This window comes from Gorilla gorilla, chromosome X, assembly GCF_029281585.2.
Source record: "Gorilla gorilla gorilla isolate KB3781 chromosome X, NHGRI_mGorGor1-v2.1_pri, whole genome shotgun sequence".
NCBI lineage: Eukaryota > Metazoa > Chordata > Mammalia > Primates > Hominidae > Gorilla > Gorilla gorilla.
In genome coordinates, this window is record NC_073247.2 from 166658970 (window position 1) to 166686127 (window position 27158).

General features: G+C 38.7%; 1 protein-coding gene across 1 annotated transcript in view; it reads left to right on the forward strand.

The window, feature by feature from the left end:
- The window catches only part of FUNDC2 (FUN14 domain containing 2), a 28371-nt gene extending 6469 nt beyond the window's left edge, over positions 1-21902 (forward strand). Inside the window, exons 2-5 of the mRNA XM_019019297.3 lie at positions 130-280; positions 13294-13369; positions 18458-18589; positions 21388-21902. Coding sequence (XP_018874842.1) covers positions 130-280; positions 13294-13369; positions 18458-18589; positions 21388-21465 — 437 coding nt within the window. The 3' untranslated portion in view covers positions 21466-21902. The remainder of the gene's footprint in view (positions 1-129; positions 281-13293; positions 13370-18457; positions 18590-21387) is intronic.
- The last annotated feature ends 5256 nt before the right edge of the window (positions 21903-27158 follow it).

Sequence of the window (27158 nt, forward strand, 5' to 3'; positions counted from 1 at the left end):
AATAGAATATTTGGAGGTTTCTTATTACATTTATGTCTGTTTCTTTAAATATCTCTTAATCTAGTTAGGTATGGTAGTGATTTATTATAAAAGTAAATATTTTCTTATTTAACGTATTACTTCTTGTAGGAAACTTTGAGGGAAATTTTGAGTCACTGGACCTTGCGGAATTTGCTAAGAAGCAGCCATGGTGGCGTAAGCTGTTCGGGCAGGAATCTGGACCTTCAGCAGAAAAGTATAGCGTGGCAACCCAGCTGTTCATTGGAGGTGTCACTGGATGGTAAGTGATGTGAAAGATGTCCACTGTCTTTTGTGCATGATTTAGTATTGCAGTTATAGGTACCATCATCTCCTTTAACCAATGAAAACACATTGGCTTCTGTGAAATTGGTCACTTAATGTGGAGCATGTATCTAAACATCATCTTAAAGTACCATTTAATGGTTACACATAATGATTGTTTCCTATATGCCAGGTTCTGTTTGAAGTATTTACATAGATATCTCATTTCCTTCTCACAACTCTGGAATTAGTACTGTTATTTTCTATCCTCATTTTATAGAAACTGAGGCTCAGAAAGGTTAGTTTGCCCAAGGCCACATAGCTGGTAACTGGTAGAATAAGGAGCTAACTACTTATTAGCTATGTCAGATGATAACTTAATGTGACACAGCTTATGGTTTCATTTGTAATAAATTCAAAAAGTAATAGCAAATTTCATAGGTGAATATGGAATCCATTAATCTCATAGACTCTTTACATTTGAAAAATTTTATAGCACCATATAGCAAATATAGAACAGCACATTTAACAGGTGTACATTTTAGCAAATACTTAGAGTGAACACCTATGTAACAACTGCTAAGGTTAAAAAAAACGTGGCTAGCGCCCTAGAAACTCGAGAGGTTATTAAGCAGTTATTTCATTGCTTTTCTTTGTAGTTTTAACACCAGTTATGTCACTAAATAACATACTGGTTTACCTGGTTTCCAACTTAAAGTAAATGCAATCAGTATGTATTCTTTTGAGTCTTGCTTTTTTCGCTCAACCTGATGTTTCATATATTCAACAACATTGTGTATAGTTGTAGTTTCTTCACTTTCACTTGTATTTTGAGTTCCATTATGTGAATATACCACAGTATATCCAGTTGATGACTGATATTGGAGTTGTTTCCATTTTTGGCTAATACTATGCATATATGAGTATTAGATTTCCCAGTGTATATGTGCATACATTTCTGTAGGGTCTGTACCTAGAAATTGCTAGGTAATGGGTGTAGGTATCTTCAGCTTCACTAAATAATGTCAAACCACCTTCCAAAACTGTTTTTAACAGTTTACAGTCCCAGCAAGGACCAAATGAACCTGTTGTTCTACATGGTGGCACTTGATTTTGCCAGGCTATTAAATTTTTAAAAAATTAGTTAATTTTTCCTTAGCGAGGTAATCAAGTTAAATCCAGACTATAAAAATTTTGCCAGTCTGGTAGTTAGGTAGTAGTATTTCATGGTGGCTTCATTTACATTTCCCTGAGTAGGAGTGACATTGATCGACTTTTACGTATGTTTGTTGACCATTTGGATCTCCTCTTTCAGTTCCACTCTAGTTTTTTTCCTCTGAAGTTGTCATTCTTTCCCTTGTTAAGCTGTAAGAGTTCTTTATATATTCTGAATATTCTCAGTCCTTTGTTAGTTGTGTGTATTATAGATATTTTCACTCATTCTGTCGTTATCTTTTCGTTTTATGGTATCTTTTGATGAACTGAAGATCTTATTTTAATATAGTCAATTTTATCAATCTTAACCTTAATGGTTAGTGATTTTTGTGGCTTATTTAAGTAATCTTTGCCTACCCCATGTTTCAGAACTTTTATTATTTGACCTTTCACATTTAGATTTACTATCCACCTGGAATTGTTTTTGTGCTCAGTATGTGGTAGATTCCTTCTTTTCTTCCCCATGTGGAATACCCATTTGTCCCAACTTAATTTATTGCAAAAGCTATCCCTTTCCCCGCTGCTTTATGTGAGTGTGTGTGTGCATGCATATGTGTGTGTCTGCTATCTTGTTCTTTAGGAACATCTTGGCTATTTTCTTTATCTCTTAGTTTTTAAATTTAATAAATAGGTATATTATAAGTTGCACATATTTAAAGTATACAATTTGATACATTTTTACATATGTACATGCCCATAAAACCATCACCACAGTCAAGATAATGAACATACCTATCACTTCAAAAGCTGCTTTGTACCTCTTTGTAATTCCACGCTCTTTCCTTCATGCCATCCTCCCACCACTGATCTGGTTTCTATTACTATAGATTATGTTTTCTAGATTCTTTTTAGAAGTGGAATTACATAGTATATATTCTTTTTTGTCTGGCTTCTCTTATTCACCATAATAATATATTTTTTTGTTTTGAGACGGAGTCTTGCTCTGTTGCCCAGACTGGAGTGCAGTGGCGCGATCTTGGCTCACTGCCTCCTGGGTTCAAGCAGTTCTCCTGCATCAGCCTTTACCATAATAATTTTGAGATAATCTGTGCTTTTCTGTTTATCAACAGTTCATTCCTTTTTATTGCTAAGTAGTACTCCATTGTATGGATGTACCACAATCTGTTTCTCCATCCACCTGTGATGGACATTTGAGTTTTTTTTTCACTTTTTAGCTATTACAGATAAAACTTCAAGTTTGTATAAAGTGTACAAGTCTTTGTATGAACATATGCTTTCATTTCTTTTGGGTAAATATCTAGGAATAGTATGGCTGAGTCACGTAGTAAGTGAATGTTCCAAATTTACAAGTACCGGCCAGTTTTTAAAGTGCCTGTACCATCTTACATCTCCACCAGCAATGTGTGAGGGTTCCAGTTCCTCTGCATCCTCACTAACACTTGGTATTATCTTTTTGATTACAAACATCTTAGTGGGTATGAAGTTGTATCTCATTGTGGTTTGAATTTGCGTTTCTCTAATGACTAATGATGTTGAGCATTTTCATGGGCTTATTTTTTGCCATTCATATATCTTTGATGACTTATTTGTTCAAATCTTTTCCACATATTTTTATTGGGTTGTTGGTTTTCTTTCACTGCTGAATCGTGAGAGTTCTTTAAATATTCTGGATAGAAGTCTTAGATATGTGATTTGCAAATATATTACTTCTCTGTAGCTTTTCGTTATCTGAACTGTACCTTTCAAAGAGCAGAAGTTCTTAATCTTGAAGTGCAGCTCTTTTGTAGCTCCAGCTTTTGGTGTCATGTCTGAGAATATTTGCCTAATCCAGGGTCACCAAGATTTTCTCTTGCTTTTTCTAGATTGTATATAGGTTCGGATTTTATATTTAGTTCTGTGATCCATTTTGATTTACTTTTTGTATATAGTATAAGGTAGGAATCCAAGTTTTTTTTGCGTATGGGTATCTAGTTGTCCCCACATTTGTAAAAAAAAGACTGTCTTTTTCTCCACTGAATTGTCTTTACACCTATGTTGAAAATCAGTTGACTATATGTTTTTGAGCTCTTTGTACTGCCAAATTGATCTAGGTGCCATTATCATGCTGTTTTGATTACTGTAACTTAGGTAATGCAAGTCTTGAAATTTTGTTTTTCATCAAAGCTATTTTGAGTATTCTAGGTATTTAGCATTTCCATCTGAATTTTATCTTGTTTTTATACACTCCTCCATATGAAGTTTAGAATTAGGCTGCTGCCAGTTTCTGCCAGACACCCGATGAGATTTTGACTGGGATTGCATTGATCCATAAACATTGGTGTATCTCTCCAATTTGTTTAGGTTTTCTTTAATTTCTCTCAGCAATGCTTTGTAGATCTTACACATCTTATATCAGATTTATTCCTAAGTATTTCATATTTTTGATACCATTATAAATGGTATTACTTTTAAAATTTCAAGTTGCCATTGTTCGTTGCTTGTATAGTATATAGAAATGCAATAGTTTTTTTTGTATATTGATCTTGTATATTGTAGTCTTGCTAAAAGCCACTTACTAGTTGCAGAGTTCAGGGGTCCCCAAGACCACTGTCATGTTTGATAGTTCTCTAGGAGAATTCACAGAACTCAGAGCTGTTCCGCTCAGGGTTATTTTTTTATTTTTTATTTTTTTAACAGAAAATGATACAGATTAACTCAGCCAAGGGAAGAGGCACATGGAATAGGGTATTGTGGAGTCTTTACATTTATATTTATTTATTTTTTTTGAGACATAGTCTCGCTCTCTCACCCAGGCTAGAGTGCAGTGGTGTGATCTTGGCTTATTGCAACCTCTGCCTCCCGGGTTCAAGCAATTCTCTCGCCTCAGCCTCCCAAGTAGCTAGGACTACAGGCGTGAACCATCACACCGGGGTAATTTTTGTATTTTTAGTAGAGTCAGGGTTTCACCGTATTGTCCAGGCTGGTCTCGAACTCCTGACCTCAAATGATCTGCCTGCCTCAGCCTTCCAAAGTGTTGGGATTATAGGCGTGAGCCACCACACCCAGCTGAGTCTTTACATGTAAAGTAGGTTTCTTGTAGGTTCCATATAGGTGGTTGTTATTTTTTTAGAATCCAATTTGACAGTCTCTTCCTTTAAATTAGGGTGCTTAGATTATTTACATTTAAGTTTATTTTTAAAATTATTTTAATTGACTAGTAAAAATTGTAGGCTGGGTGCAGTGGCTCACACCTTTAATACCAGCACTTTGGGAGGCCGAGGCAGGTGGATCGTTTGAGCTCAGGAGTTTGAGACCAGCCTGGGCAGCATGGCGAAACCCCATCTCTACAAAAAATAGAAAAATTAGCTGGGCGTGGTGGTGTGCACCTGTAGTCCCAGCTACTTGGGAGGCTGAGGTGGGAGGATGGCTTGAACCTGGGAGGGGGAGGTTGTAGTGAGCCAAGATCATGCCACTGTACTCCATCCAGCCTGGGTGACAGAATGAGACCCAGTCTCAAAAAGGAAACAAAACAGCAACACCAAAATTGCATTTATTTGTGGCGTACATGACGTTTTGATATATGTATACATTCTGGAATGGCTAAATCAAGCTATTTAACATGTATTACCTCACATACTTACCATGTTTTTGTGGTGAGAACACTTAAAACCTACTCTTACGGCAATTTTCAAATATATAATATGTTGTTATTAACTGTAGTCACCATGATATACAGTAGATATCCTAAACTTCTTCCTCCTAACTGGAATTTTTGTGTCCTTGACCAACATTTCCCCAACCGCCCCACCCCACAACCTTTGGTCACCACCATTCTCTGTTTCTATGAATTTGACTTTTTTAGATTCCACATATAAGTGAGACCATTTGGTATTTGTCTTTCTGTGCCTGACTTATTTTACATAGCATAATGTCCTACAGGTTAATCCATGTTGTCACAAATATCAAGATTTCCTTTTTAAGGGTTGAACAGTATTCCATTATGTAATATACCACATTTTCATTATCCATCTGTTGATGGACACTTAAGTTGTCTCTATCTTGGATATTGTGAATAGTTGCAGTGAACACGGGAATGCAGATACCTCTTTAATGTACTGACTTCATATCCTTTGGCTGTATACCCAGTAGTGTGATTGCTGAATCATATGTTATTAGTTCTACTATTTTTAATTTATTGAGGAGTCTCCATACAGTTTTCCATAATGGCTCTACTAATTTACATTCCTACCAACAGTGTACAAAGATTTCCTTTTCTCTACATCCTCACCAACACTTGTTATCTCTTGTCTTTTTGATGATAGCCATCCTAACAGGTGTGAGGTGATAGCTCATTGTGGTTTGCATTTTCCTCATGATTAGTGATGTTGAGCATTTTTTTCATATACCTTATTTATTGGCCATTTGTATGTTTGTATGTCTTTTGAGAAATGTCTATTCAGGTCCTTTGCCCATTTTTAAATCAGGTTGTATTTTTACAATTGAGTTGTTTAATCCCTTGTATATCTTTTATATTAATCTCTTATCAGATATATGCTTTGCAAATATTTTCTCCCATTCTTTAGGTTGTCTCTTCACTCTGTTGATTCCTTTGCTGTACAGAAGCTTTTTAGTTTGATGTAATCCCATTTGTCTATTTTTGCCTTTTGTTGCCTTTGCTTTTCGGGTCATATCCAAAAAATATTTGTGCAGACCAGTGTCATGGAGCTTTCTCCCTGTTTTCTTCTAACAGTTTTACAGTTTCAGGTCTTATATTTAAGTATTTAATCTGTTTCCAGTTGATTTTTGCAGTGGTTTGAGATGAGGGTCTCTTTTGCATGTGGATAAACAGTTTGCTTAGGACCATTTTTTGAAGAGACTATCCTTTCCCTGTTGTGTGTTCTTGGCATCTTTGTCAAAAATCAGTTGACTGTAAATACATGGATTTATTTCTGGGCTCTCTATTCTGATCCGTTGGTCTATGTGTTTGTTTTTAATGCCAGGACCATGTTGTTTTGGTTACTATAGCTTTGTAGTATATTTTGAGATCAGGTAGTATGATGATGCCTCCAACTTTGTTCTTTTTGCTCAAGATTGCTTTGGCTATTAGGGGTCTTTTGTACTTCCATGTGAATTTTAGGATTTTTTTTCCTCTTTCTGTGAAAAATGTCATTGGAATTTTGATGTGGATTGCATTGAATCTGTAGATTGCTTTGGGAGGTATGGAGATTTTAGCAATTTTAATTCTTCCCATTCATGAACATGGAATATCTTTCTGTTTATTTGTGTTGTCTTCAATTTCTTTCATCAGCCTTCTATAGTTTTCAGTGTATGGACCTTTTGCCTTCTTGGCTAGATTTATTCATAAGTGTATATTTTTTGTAAGTGGGACGTTTGTTTTTGTTATTACTGGGTTCAAAATTACCATCTTGGTATTTAATCTGTTCTTTGTTTTCATTTTTTGCTTTCTTTTGGATCAAGTATTTGTGTGTGTGTGTATAATATAAATATATATGTTATATATGTGTGTACATATATATACTGAGGTGAAATTCACATAACATAAAACTAACCATTTTAAAGTGAATAGTTTAGTACAACTTAGTACATTCACAATATTGTACAACCACTATCTCTATATGGTTTTAAAATCCTTTTATCACCTCCAAATAAAACTGAGTACCCATTGAGCACTTACTCCTAATTCTTCCTTCCTACAACTCCTGGCAACCACAGTCTGCTTTCTGTCCTTATGGATTGATCTATTCTGAATATTTCATATATATTGAATCATGCAATGGGTGAACTTTCGTGTTTGGCTTCTTTCACTTAGCATAATGCTTTTGAGGTTCATGCATGTTATAGTGTATATATATTGCTACTTCATTCCTTTTTATAGCTCAGTAGGATTCCACTGTATGTATATGCCACAGTTTGTTCATCCATACATCTGTTGGTGGACATCTGGGGTATTTCCACCTTTTAACTGTTGTGAATAATGCTGCTATGAACATTGGGTATAAGTATTTTTTCAATACCTATTTTTAGGTCTTCTATTTTTTTGTATATACCCAGGAGTGGAATTGTTGGATCATATGATAATTCTATGTTTACTTTTTTGAGGACCCACCTAACTTTTGAGCATCTTTTCATGTACTTCCTGGCCATTTGTATATCTTCTCCAGATAAATGTCAACTCAAGTCCTTTGCCCATTTTTTAATTGGGTTTATCTTTTTGTTATTGAGTTGTAAGACTTCTTTATATGTTCTGGATTCTAGACCCTTACCAGACACAATTTGCAAATATTTTGTCCTGTTCTCTAACTTGTCTTTTTCACTGTTTTGATAATGTTCTTTGATACAAAAAAGTTTTTAATTCTGATGAAGTCCAATTTATTTTTAATTTTGATGAGGTCCAATTTATTTTTTTGTTGCTTAGATCAAATATTTTCAATTCCATTTTCATAATTCTATTTTCATGGATATTTTCATAATTATGTCCTTTGTTGGCTTATTAGCTATAACTGTGTGTTGTGTAATTTTAGTGGTTGCTTTAGGGTTTATAGGAGACATCTTCTACTTGTAGTCTGCCTTCAAGAAATCTAATGCTTCATATATGATATAACAGTATGCTTCCATTTTCCCCTTCCCCCTTTGTTTTCATTGCTATAAATTTTACTTTTAAAATTATGTAAATTCATAATACATTCTTATTATTTTTGCATTAAATGTTGAATTTTTATAGTTTTTAATAACAAGAAGGAAGCGTTTCACATTTTACTCCATAGTTTCTATTTCTTGTGCTCTTCATGCCTTTGTGTGGATCCTGATTTCTATATGATATCATTTTCCCCTGCCTGAAAGACTTCCTTTAACATTTCTTATATTGCTGGTCTGCTGGGGATATTTTTTTTTTCAGGTTTTGTATCTGTGAAAAAGGTCTTTATTTCATTTCTGTTTTTGCAAGATCACTTAGTGTAGAATTCTAGATTGACAGGGTTGTTACTTTTTTTTCAGTACATTAAAAATGTTATTTCATTGTCTTTTGGCTTTGTATTATTTTCTGTGAGAAATGTGTTCACTTCAAACTTTATTCCTCTGTACCCAGTGCCTCTTTTTCCCCCCTTCAGGCTCCTTTTAAGATTTCCTCTAGATCGGGCGTGGTGGCTCACCCCTGTAATCCCAGCACTTTGGGAGGCTGAGGCGGGTGGAACATGAGGTCAGGAGATTGAGACCATCCTCACTAACATGGTGAAACCCCGTCTCTACTAAAAAATACAAAAAATTAGCCGGTCGTGGTGGCGGGCGCCTGTAGTCCCAGCTACTCGGGAGGCTGAGGCAGGAGGATGGCGTGAACCCGGGAGGCGGAGCTTGCAGTGAGCCGAGATTGTGCCACTGCACTCTACCCTGGGCGACAGAGTGAGACTCCGTCTCAAAAAAAAAAAAAAAAAGAAAAAAAAGAAAAAAAAGATTTCCTCTTTACCATTTGTTTTAAGCAGTTTGTTTATGTTGTACCTTGCTATAGTTTTCTTTTTCTATCTTTTTTTTTTTTTTTTTTTTTTGAGATGGACTCTTTCTCTGTCACCCAGACTGGAATGCAGTGGCATGATCTCAGCTCACTGCAACCTCCACCTCCCAGGTTCAGGTGATTCTCGTGCCTCAGCCTCTGGAGTAGCTGGGATTACAGGTGTGCACCACCGCGCCTGGCTAATTTTCGTATTTTTAGTAGAGATGGGGTTTCACCATGTTGGCCAGGCTGGTCTCGAACTCCTGACCTCAGGTGATCCTCCTGCCTCAGCCTCCCAAAGTGCTGCGATTACAGGTGTGAGCCACCATGCCTGGCCTTCTTTGTTTCTTTTGCTTAGATTTCATTGAGCTTTTTGGATCTGTGGATTTATAGTTTTCACGAAGCTTGGAATATTTTCTGTTGTCCTTCAAATATTTTTTTCTGTCCTCCTTCAGTGATTCCAATTACACATTTATTAGGGTGTGTGAAGTTTTTCCACAGTTCATTAATACTGTTTACTTTTTAAAAACTTTATTTTGAGATAATTGTACATTCACATGCAGTTAGAAATAATCCATAGAGGTCTTATACCCATTCCCCAGTTCCCCCTATGGTAGCATCTTGTCTAACTATAGTTCAGTATCATAACCATTTTCATTTTTTTGTCTCTTTTCTGTTTCATTTTTGATAGTTTTTATTGCTATTTCATGAAGTTTATTAATCTTCTACAGTGTCTAAACTGCTATATTTTTCATCTCAGACATTGTAGTTTTTATTTCTGTAAGTTTGATTTGCATCTTTTTTTTTGAGACTTTCTTGCTCTGTTGCTTAGGCTGGAGTGCAGTGGCACAATCACAGCTCACTGCAACCTCTACCTCCTGGGCTCAAGAGATCCTCCCACCTCAGCCTCTTGAATAGTGGAACTGCAGGTGCATGCTACCGTGCCTGGCTAATTTAAAAAAGTTATTTTTAGAGAGATGGGGACTCACTATTTTGCCCAGGCTGGCCTTAAACACCTGGGCTCAAGCAATCCTCTTGCCTTGGCCTCCTAAAGTACTGGGATTACAGGCATGAGCCACTGTACCCAGCCAAGATTTGCATGTTTTTAAAAGAGCTTCCTTGCCTCTACTTATTATGTGCAATCTTTTCTCTAGCTTCTTGAACATATGGAATATAATTGTAATAACTTTTAATGCTTTTGTCTACTAATTTTTTCATCAGTATCATTTCTGGGTTTCTTTTAGTTTATTTTTTTTTGATCGTGGTATTTTTCTGCCTTGCAAGCCTGGTAGTTTTTAATTAGATGGCAGATATTATGAATTTTACTTCATTGGGTACTAGATATTTTTTATTCTTATAAATGTGCTTGATTCTTGTTCTTGGATGCAGTTACTTAGAAATCACTTGATCTTTTTGGGTCTTGCTTTGTTATTAGGCTTTATTTAAAATGTGCGTTTTGTTTTAAAAAGAGAAAAAGCCAGGTGTTATAAACAGTGCAACAATTTTTGTAACAGCAAAAATCTGTAACCATTCTAAATATGTCAGTTACTGTGATTATACTTTAGTAAATCTGAACAGTGGAATGCTCTTAAAATGGACCCTTATCATTTATTTACTGGTCCTACCACCCTTCCAATTTCAGAGTCGCTTCAGAAATATACTGCCTGACATCTAACTTTTGTTTAAAAAAGATTAAAAGTCTTATGAGGTTCTCCATGCATTGTTGTATTTGTAATTCTTTTACTGAGCTGAAATGTAATAAGGGGAGAACAGTAGACAATGAGGGTAGCGAGGTAATGGGAGACAAGATGTTAAGTGTAAGGCTTTAACTTTCTCTCTTAGTGAGGAGGGAAGTTACTGGAAGGTTATGAGCAGAAGTGTACCTTGATCTTACATTTTAGAGCAGGGGTCAGCAAAGTTTTTCTGTAAAGACCCCATATGGTAAATATTGTAGGCTTTATGGATCACACAATCTCTGTTGCAACTTGATTTACAAAGAGACATCTGGCAGGATTTGGCTCCCAGGCTGCGGTTTGTCGACCCCTGTTTTAGGACTGTATGAGCTGCTATATTGAGAATAGATTCTCGGGGGTGAAAGTGGAGGTAAGGAGTCCAGATGAGGAGCTGTAACAGTAACCTACATCAGAGATCATGGTATAGACCCAGCAGATAGAAAGTGAATACACAGAGCAAAGAGGTTCTAGGACTGAGCCTCAGAACAACCTAACATTCAGAAGTCAGAAAGAGGAGGACTCAGCAAAATTGTCTGATAAGGAATGGCCAGTGATATATGAGGAAAACCAAGAGCGAATGGTATTCCAGAGCAAAAAGATGTCAAGAAGGAGAGAGTACAATAGCAGAACAACAAATAACCTGATTTAAAAAATGGGGAAAAGACCTGAACAGACGTTTCCCCAAAGAAGGCATAGAAATGGCCACCAGAGGTATATGAAAAGATGCTTAGCATCATCAGTTATCAGGGAAATGCAAATTAAAACCACAATGAGATATCAACTGACACTTGTTAGAATGGCTGTAATCAAAAAGACAAGAGATAATTGTTGATGAGGGTGTGGAGAAAAAGGAACCCTAGTACACTGTTGGCGGGAATGTAGATTGGTACAACCATTATGGAAAACAGTATGGAGGTTCCTAAAGAAATTAAAATTAGAACTACCATGCGACCCAGCAATTCCTCTTCTGAGTATATACCCCAAGGAAATGAAATCACCACCTCATAAAGATATCTGCCCTCTCATGTTCAGTGCAGCATTAATTTATAGTAGCCAAGATATAGAAACATCCTAAGTGTCCATCAATGGATGAATGGATAGAGAAAATGTGTATACAATGGGATACTATTTAGCCTTAAAAAAGGAGATTGTGCTGTTTGCCATAGCATAGATTTTGGAGGACATTATGCTAAGTGAAGTAAGCCAGACATAGAAAGACAAAATACTGCATGATCTCATATGTGTGGGGAAAAAGTCATATATACAGTTGTATAATATAATAAATATAAAGAAATAAAACTGGTTACCAGGGATAGGATGGGAGGAAATGGGAAGATGTAGGTCAAAGGATACAAAGTAGCAAATATGTAAGAGGAGCAAGTCGAGAGATCCAATGTACAGCATGAGGACTGCAGCTAATGCAATTGTATTGCCTTAGGGATTTCTGTGAATTAAGTGGATTTTAGCTGCTCTTATCACAAAAAAGTAACTATGTGAGATGATAGATATATTAATCTGATTCATTATAGTAACCACTTTAGTTGTCTATGTGTATCCCATAACATCATGTTGTAAACCTCAAATATACACAATAAAATACCTTTTTTAAAAAAAGGAGAGAGTAATCAACTGTGTCAAAAGCTGCTGTAGGTCAGATGAGATTAAAGCTGAGAAGTGAACACTAGCATTTGGTAAGGTCAAGATCAGTGGTAACCTTGATAGGAATGGTTTCATTGAAGTCATGGGACAAAAGCCTGAATGGTGTAGGTGTGAGAGAATATGGACACAGGACAAAAGAGACGGCCTCAAAGTAGTTTTGCTGTAAAGGAGAGCAGAGAAAAGGGAAGGGGGCTGGAGAATTGGAGTCTAGGGAGGATTTTTTCAACAATGGTTAATGATTACAGCTGATAGGTGTTCAGCAATGAACACAACAAAATCTCTGGCTTCATGAAGCTTACATTTTAGTATCAGGTGGGGGCAGGAAGATAGACAATAATAAACGCATAATTATATTAAACTGGCTACGAGATGTTGCCACTCAGATATCATATGGACATTTTGCATTCAACATATTCAAAATGACATTATCTCCTCCCCTCCCTTCCCCCACCTTTTCCTCTATTCCTCTTCCTTGTTTTTATATTGTAAAAAATGCCACATTCAGGACAGAATCTTGTGCCTTATCCCTTGCAACCATCCTGTCCTCAAACTCAGGAGTGTTTTATTTTTTTCTTCACAAACAGTTCCTCAGGTCTGCTCCCTCCTTGCCATTTCTACCTCGGCCCATTGGCATTCACTTCTCTTCTGGATCGTACTTCACCCTCTTAACTAGAGTCTCTGCCTTCGTCCTCCCCCTTTAATCTCTTCTCCACAATGTAGCCAGAGTCATCTTTTAAAAATATAACCTGAGAGTTTTAAGGGACTTACTCAAGACCATGAGATTCGTAGAGCCAAGATTTGATTTCCTTATGTCATGCTCCTCTTGGGGCTGGCTTTATGTAGGGGGTAGGAAGGAGCTAGGTCATCTTAAGCTAAGTAAGATATGAACATTGCCAGAAATGCACGTTTGTATGTAACTGACAGCTCATCAATTTGTCTGATGTTGGTTTGTTTTTGTAGGTGCACGGGTTTCATATTCCAGAAGGTTGGAAAGTTGGCTGCAACAGCTGTGGGAGGTGGATTTTTTCTCCTTCAGGTCTGTATGTGAAATGTTCTCAGATGTTTGGAAATTCCACCTGCCCATTAAGGAATGTGGTGTGGGGAGTTGTAATACAGTCCTGGCTATGTCACACTAGACTAGCCTTTGCACTTGTTTTCATGTACTATTTTAAATGCTAGTGACCGTTTGAGTCAAATTTTATTCATTATACTAGTAAATGTTATTTGCCAGTCCCATTTTATTTCCTCATGTGGGGACAGAAGTGCAAATTCCTTATCATAGCTCCCTTAAAAGAGTTTTTAAGACCAGCTGAATTATTAAGCGGATGTGATTTCAAAAATACAAGTGTGCTGTGATGATGTAGTCTCATATGCTAATATTATAGCTAGCTTTTACAGAGGGGATGTTGAGCATGTGATGAGAAATGGGAGCTAAGTGACAGTACAGTCAGATGTCGTCTGCTGTCTCCTTGACCCATAGTTTCGGAACCAGTGGTTGCCAGTTCTCTGAGACTGCTTAGGAGAGACTAACAAGCAAGACTTGAAAAAGGGAGCAGTTTCTCCAAAAACAAAAGAAAACTGACATTTGATTGTATTAGGCATATATTTCTTAGCTCTGTGGCATTGGTATTCAAATTTGGCTCCACATTGGAATCACCTAGGAGTTTTTAAAAGAGCCAACGTGTGCCACTCCTGACCCACAGTCTGATTTCATTGGAAAACTTAAAACTCCTGAGGTGATTCTGCTGTGCTGTGGGAGCCATAACTTGCTGAATCATGCTAGAGTCTCTGAATTCACAGCCATTTGTCTCTTCCCACAGTTGGCAACCCTCACTTTTGCAAGGTAAGTTCTGCGTTAGCACCATGATTGGAGTGAGTTTTGCAGATAGGTCAGGTGAAAATCAAATGTATCGAAGAGGGAAGCTGGTAACTGGCTGTAGCTGGGTTGAGTGTGGTATTGCTGCATGACAAATTCCCCCAAACCTAATGGCTTCAAATAATGATCACTTTATTCTCTCTCATGGTTACAGGAATTTGGGGAGGGTTAAGGTAGGTGCTTGTGGATCAGAGTCTCATGTGGTTACAGGCCAGATGATCAGAGGGTTAGGGTAGGTCTGGACTTGTGGGGCCTGTTTGTGTCTCTGTCTCTGTTTGTCTTCCCTCCTCCTCTCCTTATTTCCCCCCTGTCCATAGTCTCAGTGCTCTTCCATGTGGTCCCTGTGCCAGTATAGGCTTCCTCACACTACCATGACCTCAGGACTCCCAAGCACAGTTCTTCAGAAACATGGTGCAAGTTGCATCTCCTTTGTTGCCCAAGCCTCACTTTTGTTGGCTGCTTCCCTGTGGGCTTGTTACGTGCTGGCTCTGTTGCTGGACAGGTCAGACTCCCTGCAAGGTGGGGCCCCTCCTCACACCTCTCTCTCCTTCCCCTTGACCCTTCAGGTGGAAGTGCAGTAACATCTCTATCCCTGTGGTTTCCCTTATATGCTGCCCCAAACTTCATAAACATTTTAATATTGCTTTGAAATGTCTTAATTTGAGTGTGTCCTCTGTTTCTTTTTGGGGCCCTGACAGAAATAATTGGTATTGAAAATGTCTCCAGAAAGGCACCTAAAAATGAGATTTTGGGGTTGGATAATTCCAATATTCAAGGGGTACAGGGACACTGCTTTGCTGCAGAGGTGAGACATGGAGAATCTGTGGCAGGCACTCATGTTATCTGTCACCAGGGGAGTGAGAGCAGGAGGCAAGCATAATGTTGGGAGATCAGTTATATCACAAGTTATAGTTTGACATAGGGATCCAGTTTCCTTTTTTCCATACTGATAATTGAGCAGAATTTAGTGAATAATTCTTCCCATTCCCAACATTTGCAGCATTGTCTCTTTCATATATCAGAACCCATGTATGTGTGGCTGTGACTCTGGTTTCTGTGTTCTGTTCCACTGGTCAACTTTCGATCTTTATGACAGTACTAAAGCTTAATATTTGGTAATGCAAATTCCTCCACCTTATTCTTCAGGAGTGTTGCAGCTACTTTTGTGTTTCTGCTCATTCATCTAAATTTTAGATCAGACTTGTCAGTTATTTTCAAAAATCCTGTTGAAATTTTTATCGGAATTGCATTGGAACCATGTAGATATCTCTTATGATATTGAGTATTCTATCTGTGAACACAGGCTTTCTCTCCAATTATTTAGGTCTTCTTTAATGCCTTTGAATAGACTTTTTATTATTTTTCCGTATAGATCTTGTACATCTGTGATTCAGTTTTATTACTGGATACCTTATAACTTTAGTTGCTCTTGTGGATGATACAATTTTTAAAACTACACATTCTGATTCATGCTAGTGTGTTGAAATACAGTTGATATTTTACGTTGCTCTTTCAGCCAGCCACCTTGTTAAAAAAGTCTTGTCTGGGATTCTTTTGGGTTTTGTCTATAAAATCTTTTTATGCCATCTGTGAACAGTGAAATTTTTCCTTCACGTCTTTATGAATGTAGTTGCTTTTTCTTACCAAGCTGTAGATCATTTCCAGCACTTTTTGCAGCTTTCAGAGCCCAGCAGCAACGCTTGCCAGTTTTCAGTTTATTCGGCTCCCTCTACTTGTTGTGCTGCAATGGAAGTAGGATGTTGAGCTTTGTCAGTAGAGGGCGCTGGAGGGACCTTGCAGCGGGAGAGGCTGCTTTTCCCAGTTCTGGTGTTGCTTTGCCCCTGCAGTGCAGTCCCCCAGTAATGCCAAGGAGAGCAGGAAGTCACCTCGCAATCCTGGCCTGGGCCACCCAGGGGACTTCACCACCACCATTACTACTTTTGCCCCCTTGTGAAAAATCAGTTTGTTGTAGTTGTCCACGTCCGTTTCTGTACTTTTTATTCTGTTCTGTTGGTCTGTGTGTCTATCTCTTCTTCAGTATCACACACTGTCTTGACTACTGTAGCATTATAGTAAATCTTAAATCAGGTAGTGTGATTCCCCCAACTCTGTTCTTTTTCAGATTCATTTTGGTGATTCCAGTTCCTTTGCCTTTCCATATAAATTTTAGAACCGGCTTATTTATGTATCTATAAGAAATCCTACTGGGATTTGTGATTTGGGATTGCAGCAAATCTATAGATAATTTGGAGAGAACTGGGCATCATTTCTGTGTTGAGTATTCCATTCCATGTACATGATGTGTCTCTCCATTTATTTAGGTTGTCTTTGAGTTCTTTCTTCAGCATTTTGTAGTTCTCAGTATACAGATCCTGTATGTTTTATTTGATTTGTACCTAATATTTAATTATTTTTTGCACCCATTGTTGTAAATCATTTAAACATTTTTCATTTCCAGTTCAAATTGCTAGCATATAGAAATTCAGTTGGTTTTGTGTGAATTTGTGTCCTGTGACCCTGCTAAACTCACTTTTTTAGTCTAGGAGTTTTTGTTTTTTGTTGAAGTCTATGAAATTTTCTATGTAGACAAAGATGTCTATGATTGGAGACAGTTTGACCTCTTCCTTGTGAATCAGGATGCCTCCTAATTCTTTTTCTTGCCTTCTTGTGCTGACTCTGAATTCATTTCTGGTACGATATTTAGTAGGAGTGGAGACGGCGGACAGCTTTGCCTTGTTCCCTGCATTCGTTCTTTCACCATTATGTACAGTGTTAGCTGCAGGGTTTTTTATGTAGATGTTCTTTATCAAGTTGAGGAAGTTCCCCTCTATTGCTCTTTCTCTGAGAGTTTTATCATGAATTTGCGTTGAATTTTGTCAGATGTTTCTTGAGTCCTGCCTTGAGGTTAGGCCAGGCGATACTGCAGGAAAAGCAGGAAACACGCCACCAGTTTGGTGGTGCTTTGAATTCTGGTCTTCTCCAATCTGCATGTCGCTGTTTTTATGTAAGAGCCTTCAAATAGCTAGTCCATGTATTCTCTCAGTTTAATAGCAGGATTCTGTGGGATAAACAGGGTGGAGTAAATGAACCAGAGCCTTCTTTTAGATACAAATGTTGATACTCAAGTATGTGGTTGCTGTAAGTAATTTGTTCTTTTTAGTACTAAGTAATATTCTATTGTGTAAATATGATACAATTTGTTTATCCATTCATGTGTTGATAGACTTTTGTGTATTTCCAGTTATAGACTCATAAATAAAGGTACTATGGCTTGATTACTTGTGAAGTTGAACTTTCCTTTTCGTGGACACTTTCCTCTGAATTGCCCTTACCCATTTTTAAAGTGAACTTTCTTTCTTACTGATCTCTATAAGAAGTTCACTTTTTTGAGTATCAATGTTTTGTTTATGATACACATCACAAGTATTTTCTCTAGTCTGTTTGGGTGACTGGTGGTGCCATTAGCTAAAATAGGGCCTAGAGGAAGAGCAACAATGCAGGAGGAGACTCTAGCAAGGTGAAGACTTTTAGTTTCAGATATTTTGAGATTGCCAAAAATTTCGTAGAGAGAAGTGATATTGATAGGGCATTGATTGATTGGCTATAGTCATTCTCTTCATTCCTAGGATGATATTAATCCATCATCAAAAAACTACATGCTTGAATCAGATTTACACTGAGTTTTAGTGTTTGTGCCTGCTGTTTTTATCAAGGGAAATAGGTATATGCTGTAGGTGTCTTTGGATGTGGTTCTCTTAATATCCCTTTATATGAAGTTGCTCATGAGAAATCTCTGTGGGGCCAGATGCTAGATTTCTTCCTGTTAAGCAACAGTAATAACTGCCTGAATGCTTTGCTCTGTTCACATTGTCAGGAAACTGACACTCATGGGCACATTGTCAGAGTCATTCTCTGGAAACGTTTGTATTGCCTGTAAGGTCCATCTCTTCACCCTACATCTTGACCCCCCACCTTGATTTTCATCTTATGTAACTCTTTGTAAAAGGGTTGTAAGAGTATAAATAATTTAAAAGAATTGCCAGTAGTTATTTCTAGTGCCAGGCATATGGCTTCGCATATAGGGGGGATGCTGAGTAGATGTCATCATGATACAAAGAATCAAATGGCAGATGTCTCCAAAAATGGAAAGTCAGAGGGTTTCGAGAGTCTACTTCAGGATTTATCCTGACTGAAAGAAATAACAAATCTGTTTCTCATTTCTTGTTGTCATTATTGTTGATACTGTAGCTTGCAAACCATACTGGGTACATCAAAGTTGACTGGCAACGAGTGGAGAAGGACATGAAGAAAGCCAAAGAGCAGCTGAAGATCCGTAAGAGCAATCAGATACCTACTGAGGTCAGGAGCAAAGCTGAGGAGGTGAGACTTGCATTGTTCACGTGTAGTGTGTGAACAGTGCAGACAAAAACAGGGCTTAACCCTATTGTACCATATCTCAGTGATGGACAGGGCTTAAGCATTACAAAGAACTTAGAGTAATGAGACAAAACTAACTTGGATTACATCACTTCAGAACATTTTTAAAAGCTGGATAATTAAGTGTTTGGTGACCTTTGTCTGTGCACATTTGTGGAGTGATTATCCCTTTAACCAGTTCTTGTAGGAATGTGGGGCAGCCTAGTAGGTGGGAAGGATATATGGCCAGTATAATTATTTTGAGTCCCATTTTGTCGCTATACACGTGTATCTCTGAAACATTCATACTCTGCTTGTTCTGCATATAACTAGTGGAAATGTCACAAGTATTCAGCTCCACTGTATATCATCAAAATAGCCATAGATGATATGTTAAATAAGTGGATGTGGCTGTGTTGCAATAAAACTTTATTTAAAAACAGGTTCAGATTGGATTTGGCCCATGGGCTGTAGTTTGCTAACCCCTGATCTTGTTCATTAAAGCCAAGTTAGATTATAACCTGGCACTGCAGGGACAGGAGAAGTCCTTCCTTTTTAAAAGGATATTTTTTGCTGCTGCTTTATTACCTTTAGAAATATGTCAGATGTTGCAAATAAATAAGTACACTGAACTGGGGAGAAATAAACAAGGATCAGGGTGTCAAGAAGATAGCTGGTACTTTCTGTAGCCTGGAGTGATGACAGATTCTCCCATTAGCTCACTCTAGCCTCACAGGGAAAACAGACAGATTGAGTGCAGGGGAGGAGAAATACCCTGTGTGCGCCTCAGGCTTCTCATGTTGTGAGTGGCTCTTCGTGCTGGTGATTGGCAAGTGGCTGGTCAAAGCTGGTGCCTTTACCCAGAGTGGGAAGGTGGCAGAGGTGGGTATCTTACAGAAGCCCAGAGCCCAGATGGTTTCTCTTTCCTTTCTTCCTTCTGTCTCTCCTCAAAGTTAGGAAAGTTACATTTTTTATTTCATGAAAACTTTATTATTCAAATGTTCATAAAAATAATGCATGGCTGGGCACAGTGACTCATCACAGTGAGTAAAAAAAAAATTTTGTAAGAGAGGTCTCACTCTGTCGCCCAGGCTGGAGTGCAGTGGCACAGTCATGGCTCACTGTTGCCTCAACCAAGCGATCCTCTGACCTCAGCCTTCTGAGTAGCTGGGTCTATAGGTGTGTACCACCACACCCGGTGAAGTTTTAAATTTTTTGGAGAGACAGGGACTCCCTGTGTTGTCCTGGCTGGTCTCAAACTTCTGGGCTCAAGCAGTATTCCCACCTCGGCCTCCCAAAGTGCTGGCATTACAGGTGTGAGCCATGGCACCTTGCTGAAAACTTTTAAAATAATACTGGAAGTGTATATAATAAAAAGCATAAAGTTAATATTTGATTAGAACCAACTGTTGACTCACAGAGGGAGTTTGTTATAAAGTAACCAGATAATTTGGAATTGAGTTCACTGTCACAGGCCCTGGGGATGTAGTGGCTGGTTTTCCTACTCATAGAGCCGGTGGTCTGATTTGAGAAACAGGATGAAGATTTAGTTCAGTATTTAGCAACAAGATGACTTCAGTGAGAACAGTTTAGTGGGGTGGTGGAGTTGAAAGCCAAATTAGCAAGTTGAAAAAAGAGTAGTAAAAATAATAAACGAAACCAATTTTCTCAGGAAGTTGTATGATTTATTTTCTTTACCCCAATGGCAGATGACAAAAGTGCTTCATTTAAGGAAATGTAGAGGTCCAGGAGAGTTGGAGGAGGAGTGGAAATGAGGCAGGAAGACATAGGCATAGTTGGAGTAAGGGCTTACTGGAGGGTTAGAAGACAGTGGTCCCAGGAGGATGGGGTTGGTGGTGTGAAAAATGTTAGGGGAATGTCAGGGTGTGAGTAGCTTAGGTGGTTTGGGGATGGAAGTCACCGTACTTGAGTTCAAGAAATGATCAGGCCAGGATGTTGGATATCTTGTTCATATGAACACTTTCTAAGGTGGTGATCACACTTAGGAGAAAGAGGAAGTCTGAGCCACTTATCAAAATTGTCTCTGAAATTGGAAGGGTGGGGAGTGGTCAGGAGATTGGTAGAGCACAGACTAAGGAGCCATAAAGAGTGTCTGAATGTATGCACTGAGTCTCAGATGACCGGGAGCTATTCCAGGAGGGTAGAGGGGAGGTGGGAAGCTTTGGGAACTTAAGGAAATAAGAACGTCACCTGTTAATCATCTTAGATGTGGTGAAGTGTGAGAATGAGAATTTATAGCATCTACCTGGGAGCAGGTTTCAGAGGGGAATGCATGGCTGGAGAGATTTAGGGGAGAGACTTCAGGAAATGAGAAGCCTCTATTGGAGAGTAGATGCCAAAGAGGATGGAAGGAGCAAAACTGGAAACAGAATTGCCTCTGTAACCAGTTTATTTAGTGCAGCTTTACTCTTTCCCCATAACTGTCCCCATGAACTCTCCTTCTTTGTCCTTGATTCAAAGAGCCATTGTCTCTACCTCCTGATGTGCATCCTCCTTCCCATCAGGCTCCCTCTAGTCTTATTCTCCCCACACCAGCCAGTAGTCATTTTCATATGTAAGTCTATTTAATTATTATTAAATAGACTATTAATGTAAGTCCATTGCCCCTTGGGTAAAGTGCAAATTACGTAACCGATGAGGGGATTGACATTGTTAAGACTGGCATAGGTATAATAGAGATGATTCTTAATATTATTAACATCCTTAGCAAAACAACCCATTGTACTATCTTCTGTTTTCAGGTGGTGTCATTTGTGAAGAAGAATGTTCTAGTGACTGGGGGATTTTTCGGAGGCTTTCTGCTTGGCATGGCATCCTAAGGAAGATGACCTCATGTTCATTGTTCCTGGTTTTTTCCAGCCAGCAGCCTCTACACTCCATCATAGGACATCGAGTCCCTCCTCCTCTTCTCCCGTGCCTTCCTCCCTGCCATGGCAAATCCAAGTGGCTTCTATAAGCATCTGCTGGTACAAGTCAATGTGGCACCATGAGCTTGATAGTGGCAGAAGAGACAATAGTCCTTAGCTCTCCTCCCAGTACACCCCCTACTTGGCCAGTCTGTAGGCCAACAAGAAGGTTCCTTTACCCCCATGCAAGACACTTATGAGAACACATTACAAGATGGCTGACCATGGAGGATGAGTGGATCCTGAAAGGTTGTCCCAAACTGTTGATTTGGAAAAGAAATAAGCACATAGATAACCTTATTATGTGCTGCATGGAAAGGAACTGAATACATTTGCCTTTAAGCATGAAAGATTTTGGTATCTTGGTGTCTACTTTCTTTTTTAGTTGGTTTTACATTACAGAAAGCTATTTAAATGTGTTATAATTATGCCGACAAAATTGGCAGCATAATTACTATAATTGAAAAATCTGATATTGTCCAGGAATGTTTTCTACCGTACAGGATAATGTATCTCATGGCTGTTTCCAAAGGGTTTATTTATTGTAAAACAAGTGATTTAGGTGGGAAAGGGAAGATTTTGGATTTTTATTTTGTAGAAAAGGTTTTAAGCTTTGAAATGTGAATGAAATATCCTTATCAAAACATTAGGGGTGGCCATAACTCCTCTGTGCCACTTCTACTATTTTTTTTTTATCTAGTTAGTATGAAATACAACATTTAAACCGGAATTTTAAAGAAGTAGCTTTCCAGGGATTCAGAATTAAGAAAGATAGTGATAGGACATGAGAAATAAATTTCCATCAAGTGTAATCTACCGTCTCATGATGAACCACAACCCTGAGAATTATTCTTTAAAAGCTTACACACACACACACAGGCACACACGCACACACAGAATCTTAGCACATTTTGCTGTAGTGGCATGTTACCATGTCTACAGTCCCTACTAGAATATCAGTCAGCTTTCAGAGGGCAAGACTTCTGTCTTCACCATTATACTCACAGGGCCTAGCACTTAATAGGTGCTGAGTATTTGAATAATGACTTTATAGAAAGAAAACTCACTATTAAAGGTTAGTTTTACTCAGAATTGTTAATCTTGGAGATGATCTCTTGTGAAATATGAGTGTGTTTCTAAGGCCATACATTTAAAAATGTTTGCATTTTAACCTGTCTTGAGAATGATGTATTGAATTTGAAAATCAAAACTACCAGTGGATGTGTGGAACTTTACAGAAACCACCTATTTGCGTTTTTCTCCTTACATTTAAGGAAACATAAGCCATTTTGCTTGCAATATGTATGAATCATCTCAAAACCATAATGGTATGAGCCTCTTTGCTGCATATTTTGCTATAAGAACTTATTTTTTTTCACTTTTTATTATGGACGCTTTCAGGAATATATAAAAGTAGAGAATATAGTACAATAATCCCCCTGTGTATCTATCACTCACTCACAACAATCATCAAATTATAGCTCTGCTGGTTTTTACCAGTTATTGTGAAACAAATATCAAAATGTCATTTTATCATATTTCAGTATGTATCTCTAAAAGGTAAGAATTATTTCTAAAAATCATAAATACCTCATCATATCAGACATTAACAGTAATTACATAATATCCAAAATCTGATCAGTGTTCAAAATTTCCTCAAGTGTTTTACATTTAGTTTGTTTGAATCAAAATTCATGCAAGGTTCACATCGTATTTGCATGATTTGGATAAGTCTCTTAACCTTATAGATCCTCCTCTATTTTTTTTTTGCTTGCTATATATTTATATCTCTATATATATTGATATAGATATATGTAGTGACACTGAGTCATCTGTTTCCTGCTTCCCCACACTCTGCCTCTCCTGACATCTGGGTCTCTGGGTTATGCCATATATGGTGATAGTGGCTGCAGCCACTTTACCTCTGTGACTTACCCACAGCAATGGGATGGTAACAGCAAAGCTAACCAAAGTGCTCGCATGTGCCCCTTTGGGTTGCATGTGGGGAGACTGGCCACCCAATGCCTCTCCAGTGGGGTAGGGGTTGTCTTTTGGTGCATCTGTTTTTCCTGTGATTATTGGTGAGGGCAGCAAAGATTAACAGGTGGTTCTAAACTACCTTGAGTAGGTTGTAATAAATAGTCTGGCCTCAGACTGTATTCTGATTGTCTGAATTAAGATCTGTAGGTAGGTCCCTCCTGAAGTTTTTTCCCAGCTGGCTGCCTCTACGACTGTGAGGGTCATGGTTGAGGTCAGTATTGCAGGTTGGCCTCATCCTGCTAGTATGAGAACGGCTGTGAGTTCTGCCCACTGTGTGAGGCCACTGTGACCACTTGGGATTGTGCAGAGCTGGCATGGCGGTTGAACACGCACAGCTGCACACCTTGTTTTCAGTTTAGCTGAACCATCAGTGAAGTAGGCTCAGGCATTTGGGGGTACCTGTGAATCAAGGCCCTATTGTGCCAGCAGTTTTGTTTCAGGTGGTGAAGTGGGAGTTAAGGTTTCCCCCAAAAGAACAGCTGCCACTCCTCCATGCAAAACCGAGATGATTCAAGGACCAGGCAGCTCCACCTTTCAGTGCACTACTTTCATTTGACTGGAGAGGCCTGCTTAGCTAGGCACGTATTTTCTCCAGTAGCAGAGTCCAATGACGCTCTGGACTTCCTAATTAGTGGTGGTGGGGCGGAAGTTTTTCCTTGGGAAGAGCGTTGTCGCTGTATATGGTCCGCAGAAACTTGACTTGGAATGTGTTCGGGGTTTCATCGCCCCCTTGTGGCGGCGACGTGGTAACACCGCACTCAAGGCTTCCAAGTTGTCAACCAATAGGATGGCATCTACGTAGTGAAGGCTTCCCTTCCCTGGCCCTGCAGCGTGCTGGACAGTGTCCCGGCTCAGGGACCCCTTCTGTCCCCTTCCTGGCTACTATGGGTCCGCCCTGCGTCCTCACCACTTTGAGCCACCCTTTGACCCAGCGTCTCTCCCGCAATGGGACCTGGTGGGATGGGGACTTGGAGCATGCTACAGGAGAGGTAGAACTTTTGAGACTTTTGAGTCTCTTCTTCCCAAGGTTCTCCCCAGAGTCGGAGAGCAGAGATGGATCCAGGGGCACTTTCTGGCCGCTGCCTGCTCGGGCTCAACAGATGGAGTCCAATGTTTCAGTCTCCCCCAAGAATGTGTATCCTCATTGCTGACACGGGAGCTGGGTGCGGGGAGAGATGTGGTGGTGGGGACCCTTGCCTGAGCAGCCCATTGTCATGAGTGTTATTGCCATTGTGATAATATGTTAGCATGACTCTCCTCCCAAATGGCCGCTTGTTTGCTGCAATCTCCCGCCACTCAGCCTCCAGACATTCATTAACAGGACAGTGGGGTTCTTGACTCCCCTACCACTGGGGTGACAGTCCTTGCTACTGGATCTGGGCAGTTACTGTCTCATGGATGCTGGCAGAAGACGATTCAAGTTGGCGGACTAGATTCTACAAGGAATGATCTCTTGCATAATTCTAGCCAACATGCTCTTGGGGTGGGTGCTTCTGGTTTTGGAAAGCAAAGTTACTGTGTAGTTAACTATTGTGGCAAGAATAGTCTCTCCATCATTCTTTTGTTTCACGGTTGTCAGAAAGATGGGCATAACTAATGGTTGGGCTCTTATTTGGAACCTCTACTTTTGTACAGTTTGGGAATCTCTGCTTGAAAAGATGGTATACTGATGGATTTGAAATTTCTGAGTATCATCAATGTTTCATGATGATCTCAATTTCTTCTCAGAGGGAAGCTCACAGCCAGTTTTGGACCCCAGAGAAAAATGTGACTGCTGCCCTCTGCTCCCTCTACCAAATTATCAGCTTCATTTCTTTGTCATGAAATCCAGTATGATTTCTCGGAAATCAGGCCCAGAACTAAAATACATTTTCTGCCCAATTCTCTAAGAGGTCACACTAACATCTGAGTAATTGGGCAGAAAACCTATTTTAGTTCTGAGCCTGATTTTTCTAGAAGTCATATGGTATAGCTTATATTTCCGATGCTTGCATTCTTTTTAAGGGATCATGAATCTTAATACTTTTTTTTTTAAAAGAAAAGTGTCGCACTTTTTCACATTTTTATAAAGCTTTAAAGTCAGTTTACTGACTTGTCAAAACTGTCTACCTTTTTAAATTTTAAAATGGTAAGAAATGACATTCCTGAGAGCAGTGGTTTTCATCCTTGCTTGCACTTGGGAATCACCTGTGAAATTTTAAAAACTACTCATGCCTGGCTCTCATCCTAGAGATTCTGATTTCACTGGTCTGGAGTGCTGTTCAGGCATCCTGAGGTTTTAAAGTGTCTTAGCTTTTTCTAATGAGCAGCAGAGACTGAGAACCACTGAAGTACACAGTTGGAAGCTGGTGCTGAAAAAATTAAGAGTTTTGCTGTTAACTCCTTAAGAGGGCTTTAAAGCCTTTATATTAAGTGCCATACAACTTCAGATGCCTTCTGAATACTGAACACAAGTGTAATATTATAGTTCATTAAATGTCTTAGGAATCGTGTGGAGTGAATGCAAGGAAAGGAGTGACAAGATATCACCCCACAAATGACTTACCCATTACGAAGGGAAAACTACCTTTCTAGCTAAAAGGTCTGTCAGTCACTAACCAAGTGATTAAACTTAGCATCACTAATAGCCAACTTAACAGAGTTTTTTTTTTTTTTTTGGTTTCTAAAATGGGAGATCATAGTTTTCACCTTCCTAGAGTTCTTTCCTTAAGACTGAGATTCAGTGTTAACCTTGGTCCCTAACAATAAGAAGCACTCAGTAAATGTTAAGCCTTCTATGATGGCTATTTTATTTTTTTGTATGTCATAATAATACCTAAGAATAAGAAGAGTTAAATTAATGTCTTCAAATAGATTTGTTGACTTAAACTGACACAATCCTTTAAAAGAAGGAACTGATTTGGACCTTTCAAAACTGAAAGAAAGTAGTATACTGATACAGTTTGGAGCCACCGAATGTCATGTTGAACTGTATTCCCTAATGGAGGTGGATCCTGGTGAGAGGTGATTGGATTGTGGGGGCGGGTTTCTCATGGATGGTTTAGCACCATCCCCTCTTGGTACTTTACTCATGATAGTGAGTTCTCATGAGATCTGGTAATTTAAAAGTGTGTGGCACTTCACCCCTCACTCTCTCTTGCTCCTGCTTTGGCCATGTGGAGTGCTCACTCCCCTTTTGCCTTCTGCCATGGCTGTAAGTTTCCTGAGGCGTCCCCAGAAGCCCATCAGATACCAGTGCCATGCTTCCTGTACAGCCCATGGAACTGTGAGCCAACTCAACCTCTTTTATTTATAAATTACCGAGTCTCAGGCACTTTTTATAGCAATGCAACAATGGACTAATACATATACTTTAGCATAAAAACATTTAAAAGAGTCTGAAACTGGAGTAGTTAACTCAGTAAAAATAACTTGGCAATAAAACACAGAAAAACAATCTATTTGATCATGTAGTGATTCCTAATGTAAATCCTAGTACAACTGTCAACTGATAATTTTAAATGTAATTTAGATTTGTAGATGGTGTAACATTAAAGTTGTATAATGTTTTATTATTAACACAAGAC